The sequence below is a fragment of the Strix aluco genome, chromosome Z (assembly GCF_031877795.1).
Source record: "Strix aluco isolate bStrAlu1 chromosome Z, bStrAlu1.hap1, whole genome shotgun sequence".
NCBI classification, from domain to species: domain Eukaryota; kingdom Metazoa; phylum Chordata; class Aves; order Strigiformes; family Strigidae; genus Strix; species Strix aluco.
Window position 1 is genome coordinate 68,665,922 of NC_133971.1, and position 6,000 is coordinate 68,671,921.

The window sequence follows — 6,000 nt, forward strand, 5'->3', positions numbered from 1 at the left end:
AGGAAACTTGTTTTCACTCATGAAGATGGTATTTTCACAGTATAATTCACTGTTTCAATTTCCATTAGTTTTCAACAGAAAGAGGGCAGGGGGAGGGAAAGGTCATCCCCTCCATCTTTTAAATTCTGTATAGGTTTCCTTTCTAAGGGCTTTAAAAGCCTCAGCAGACAAATGACATAGTGGGATTTAGCAGAATAAAGCTGCCAAGACATCTCACTGAGGATAAATGCATTTAGGTCTACAGAAGGTGGAGTTAAGATAAGAACCTGCAGTCACCTCTGTGTCTGCAATTTAAATAATGGTACCCGGTCTGGTCAGTGCCTGCCAACAGCATGCTACAAGGTCAGTGACCTTTAACAGAGCAGTGCTAAAGATACTAAAATAAGAGGTAATAAAACCTATAAGCTTCCTTGCTTGTAAAATGATACTTACGTCTGTATATTTTTATACACACAAACATTGAGAATTTTACCACTGAATTCAGTGAGGTCAGAATTTAAAACTATGGTTTCTGAGTTCATCTACACGTCTAACTTTGTCAAAAATTACTTTGCTGTTTCAAAAGATAGGTATTATTTTACATAAATATCTGTACATAAAGATCACTTTATGTACTAGATAATTTAGTGGGGGTGGTGATTTTTAATAAGAAAGTCATTTTTGAACTTCAAGCTACTATAGTTACAGTCTTTTTAAGATAATAATAAGCTCACAATTTTATTGTTATTAAACACATTTGAGAATATGCACTCACAATTCTTCTACTCTTTTAACTATGGTTGTTTAAAAGCCAAAATAAAGCAAGCTGTACAACACTCAGTAAAGTTTAATGTTAGCACCCTTAAATGAGTATAACTGAGAATTGTACCAATTCAGCTACCTCAGACAAGGCAAGTTTATAGACAAGCCCTTAAAGGAAGCATGTACTGTGACTGTGAAACAAAGGAATGACTGTTATATTTAATCTAAATAAGAGCAAGATTCACTCAGATTATAGAGTTTATTCCAGAAAAGAAGATACTACACAAAAATGTTTTTATTCCTACCATTAAGGATGGCTGCACATATTAGAGAATGAAAAAAATGATGTGCTGAATTTTGGATCATCTTTTTTTATGTACAGTGCTAAGGGACTATGTATTTTTATTTTTCTTGAAGTAGTGGCCAAGTTATGCAGCAGATTGTTCCTTCATCAAGTGCAGCTGAGCCACTGCATTACAACTGTTTTCCAGACTGTTCAGTGCTTTTTTCTTTCCTGCAACCTAGTCTTGCTTTCTGCCTCTTTGATAAGCACTTTCTGCTTCCCTTCTGTTTCATTTCTCCTCAAATTTCTCTCCTGCCCAACCTCTGAATCATGAACTTGAGGGCCTGAGACCATCATGAGAGGATGAGTGTGAAAGAGAGGAGATGGGCTGGAAGTCTGTAAGGTCACGCTTATCTCTGTGGGAAGTATCTCTTTCCTCACAGTTCCTAATCTGCGCTAGGAGCAGCACGCCCTGGTAACAGTCCAATAAATCTTAGTCGCCTTTAAAACGAAGCACTCATTCCATTTAGTCTCTTATGTGTTAGGTATGTGGCATATATGTTACCTGATGAGTCCCCTATATAAATCTTATGCTCCTGCCTCTTTGCCTTCTAACTGATCAGCTAGAATACCATAATGCAGGTGGCTGTACTGATGATGATTTTACCCTACCAGATGGGGCTGTTAAAGCTGTTGGAAAAGGAAGCTTGCTCACTACCATATGGGTAGGCAGGGACCTTGTTTACTTATGAACCCAAAGTCATGCAAAGCAGAAACACACCTAGGACGAAGTTGAATATGAAATAAGCCTTTATTTCAGTATTTTAGTATTTTAACCAGTGTCTATTCATTATAGTGATGCAGTTACAGAAACGTAAGCCTTAGCTAACATAGATCATGAAAATCTCTTCATCTAATTGTGTTGTACCAAAGGCAGTCAAACAGAGTAGGGGTTTTCTTCATGAGGCAGAATAAACTGCAGAATTTCTTTCCCATTTGACCTGATGATAGGTGGCTATAAACACTAGCCAATTTCCACTGGAGTGCCTATGATGGACTGGTTTACATTTCTTTTTTTATAAATTCTCCTCATTAGCTGCAGTGTTTAGTCAGAACCAGTCATCTGTGGTCTGAACTAATTTGTGTGGAGTACTGGATATGAATAGGACTAATTCTATGCAACCATTTTTACTGCAGAGTGTCTGAGGCTTGAACTTTGTGGTGTACGCAGGCAGGGCTGATAGAGGACCTGGTTCAGAAATCCAGATTGGTATCTTTGTCCTCAGCCTGTTCTGCCTTGCTTCTGCTTTCCAGATTTCTTCACCAGTCCTGAAGCAGTGATAGGAGACCTGATTGGCAGGTGAAAGCTCATGATGGGACATGTGTCCCTTTTCCCTCCTGATGACATGTGGCATGAGAAAGGGTCCTGAGTGACTAAGGAAAGGGAGAGTACTTTGTCCAATACTCATAGGAGTTGGGGGAAAGGAGAAAGTCATAATAGTGTCCTTTGTGCTGTCCCACTGTCTGGCAGGAAAGCCCCTGAAAAACAGCTCCTCAGATCTGCAGTGGCTTGAATTCTCAGCCTGACAGAGAGCTAGGTTACTGTTAGGTTACAGCTACTGTAACCTAAGGCCCCTACTGCTCTTCCATTCAAAAGTTTAAAAAATTATAGTATTCTGTGGAAATTTTTTTTTGGTACAAGTAGTGTGCAAAATTTCAACACAATTACCATAAAGCTTATACTACAGTGCTGTTTCTGGTTTGAAAGCAGCTATGTTTTCTGATTTCTCGGGCTTCCCTGTAAGACCTTCTCTTATGTGAGGGAGGGAGTCATTCCTTCTTTGTCCTACTCTCTGTCCCTTGAGTTATTATTTGATTTTTCTCTTTTCTTCTCCTAGGTGTGATAGCAGTCGTGATATTCATCCTACTTTGCATCACTGCCATAGCCATACGCATCTATAAAAAAAAAGGCATATACTCAAAAAATGAGGCAAAAGGATCTGAAAATGAAGACAGTGCTGAATCTGCACTGAAGAGTGAGCTCAGCATGCAAAACACAGCCAGTGAAAATCAAAAAGAATACTTCTTCTGATTGGCATTCATGATTTTATTAAATATAATAATGTGACAGTCTGACTTTCTTGTTAAGCCAGGGGCTCTCAATGAACAGAAAAAGCTCTTGCACTCTACAGTAAATGCAACGGATTTGAGACTTATTATACTACATATGTTCAGTCTCAGTGACTGCTATAGGGGGCTTCTTTAAATTACATGCATTTCTTAGTTATTATACTGTAAATGCATTTTATGTAACAGTGAATTAGATATTGTAACCAATTTCATTGTTGGTAGTTTCCGACTGTTCTGATGTGACCTTCTACAACTGAAGTTTAACGTACATACTGAATATGATTTTTGAATGGGAAAATTGTTATGAAGTTGTTCCTATACTTTTCTTTAAAATTTGGTTCTGGAATTTTGTTCAAGGTGAAAGGTGGATTCTAATACTTTGTGTTACTAAAGAAATTCTGCTGTGTTGCATTATAGTGATCCCTCTTCATCAAACTGAAAATGCCTTTTGAACTGCTGTTGGCTGGTGTCAGCATCTGCTTGTGAGCCATGGAGTTTGGTGTCCAAAACAAACTGTACTCTTTCCTCTGGGATGTGACCAATGTCATCACTATCCCTTCTTTTTGACAAGCCTAGCAGGACTTAAAATTGAAGGGTGTGCTATCTGTTGAAATGCTGTAAAATCTCTTTTGCAGTAGGTTCTCACTTACGGTCGAGTGATGGCACCAAGTCTCATGCACATTCTAGGCTTTTTAAATAAAATTGAGGTCACAAAAGGCAAAACGTCTGCTTGGAAAGGTCAAGTAATATATTAACAATAGTTAAATTATCATGCGTGAAAATACCAAAAGATGATCAAGGTTATTGTCCCTGGAAATTAATAATGTTTCTTCTGTCAAAAAATAATGTTCTGTGCACTATCTGGGATGTATTCTCTGACAAAATTGTGTCTACGATCTGCTCCAGACCTCAAAATTAAGTTGTTCTAAATTATAGAAATTATTTATGATTATTATGATAAAAGAAGTAGGGCATTTAGAGTCTAGTACAGTGGCTGCCACTTGAACACTTTTGTTCTTCACTCTTAATAGTACCTACTATACCTCTGTGAAATAAGGTCTGGTAAAACCACTCAAAATTAAACAGGTGCTTACTATCCTGACAGAGTAAATGAGAGCTGTCTATGATGTTGTATAAACAAATTGTCAAAGATGAAGGGTAGATTTGAGTTGTCTAAAGAGAAGATTTTTATGTTGCTTTAAACACCATAGGGCATCTGAAATACTCATTGCCTGGTGGGAATATCACAAGTTCTACAGAAGTTATGTGTCTTTTGGAAGAGACATCTGGGATTCAGATAGAATACCCTAAGGCATCAAAAATAGCACTAGATACCAATATTTCTGTAACTGACCCTCACATAAAGGATTTTTTTGGTTTTTCCTAGAAAGAAGACTGTGTGCCTAGAGCTTGGATATGAGAAAAGAATCAGGAATTCTGTGCCCTAGTAGACTTGAGTTTAAAATTTAAACAGCTTTCAGAATTGATTTATATCCTTTCAGTGGGGAGAATCAAAGCTAGACCCTAGACTGTGAAGATTAGAAAATGTTTGTCATAGATACCCAAGAACATTTTAAAGACATGGAACCTGACATGGTGTGCCAAAATTTTTAATATGTAATTTTCTTTACATAATGGTAATTGTAAATATAGATGTCCAACAGATACTGTCTTTTAAATCTTATTTTCTTCCATCAATCTTTACTTTCTATTTTAAGAATTCTGCAGTTCCTTTTCTGCTTCTTCCTGTACAGCTTTACTTCCCTTTTAGGAACAAATTATTTCATTTTTTTTTTAATCTGGATGCTCTGCAATCAGAAATTGTTCAGATTAAGATGCATTTCATTCTTGTTCTTCTCATTTTTGCAATTCTGTGTGCATCTCTGATAAATTAATCAGGCTGAGGACCCAGGATCAAGAACTACGTATCCATGTCATGTATATGTTAGCGTATTCACTGATACAGTTTGCTTCATGACAATAGGTCACCTATAGAAAAGACAAAGCATGGTGAGGGAATGATACTGGAGTATTCCAAATAAGTGATAGGGATGAGAATACTGTTTTGTGTATGGGGAGTGGAGGAGATGAAAGCCTTACATGGGTCATGAGAAGAAGACCTTGACTTGTTACATTTGCTACTTTGGACCCTCGCAGTCTAGCTAGTTGCTTTAAAGTGAAGGTTATGACCTACCTTTTAAGAGTCTGGCCTAAATTGTGTTGAATTCAAGAGGAGTCCTTCCATGGACTTCTCTAACTCAAACCCTCTGAATCTCAAGAGGCTTTCCCTTCCTGTGATAGATATGTCAATGTCCACTCTCATGTGTCACTTATATCAACAAATCTATCAGCAGTGATGAGTCCCAGTCAATTCTGTTTTTATCAACGTTGGATGTAGTAACCATGTGGAACAAAACTTGTATGATGGTGTTGATTATAATGCATTAGATCACCAAAATGCACATCCTGATTTCATGATAAAAGACAGACTATTCATATAAGAGTTACTCATATACTACTCATATATTCATAACTTAATAAAATATACCCACACCAGGACAGGTTGGAAGTATGCAAACCTAACTGTTCAGTCTCTTGCTTTTACTTCTATTTCCTTGTTTCTTGTGTGTCTTGATGGAGAGAAAGGTCTCTTCCCTTACTTGATTTCCTTCCAAATGAATAATTATTTTCTTTCCCTATTCCTTGAATTTTTAAAAGCAACAGGAAGGTAAAAGCTGCGTAAACCCCTCTTTCACAGACTAATTAAAAAAGGGGGGAGAGGGCAGAAATGCCTGTATGGATGGCACATTATTTCATTCAAAGATCTTTTTAAGGCATTTTATTAT

General features: G+C 37.2%; 1 protein-coding gene across 1 annotated transcript in view; it reads left to right on the top strand.

Moving 5' to 3' along the window:
• The window catches only part of CNTNAP4 (contactin associated protein family member 4), a 244,074-nt gene extending 238,339 nt beyond the window's left edge, over window positions 1-5,735 (top strand). The window contains exon 24 of the mRNA XM_074812982.1: window positions 2,923-5,735. Within this exon, the coding sequence (XP_074669083.1) occupies window positions 2,923-3,116 (194 nt within the window). The 3' untranslated portion in view covers window positions 3,117-5,735. The remainder of the gene's footprint in view (window positions 1-2,922) is intronic.
• The last annotated feature ends 265 nt before the right edge of the window (window positions 5,736-6,000 follow it).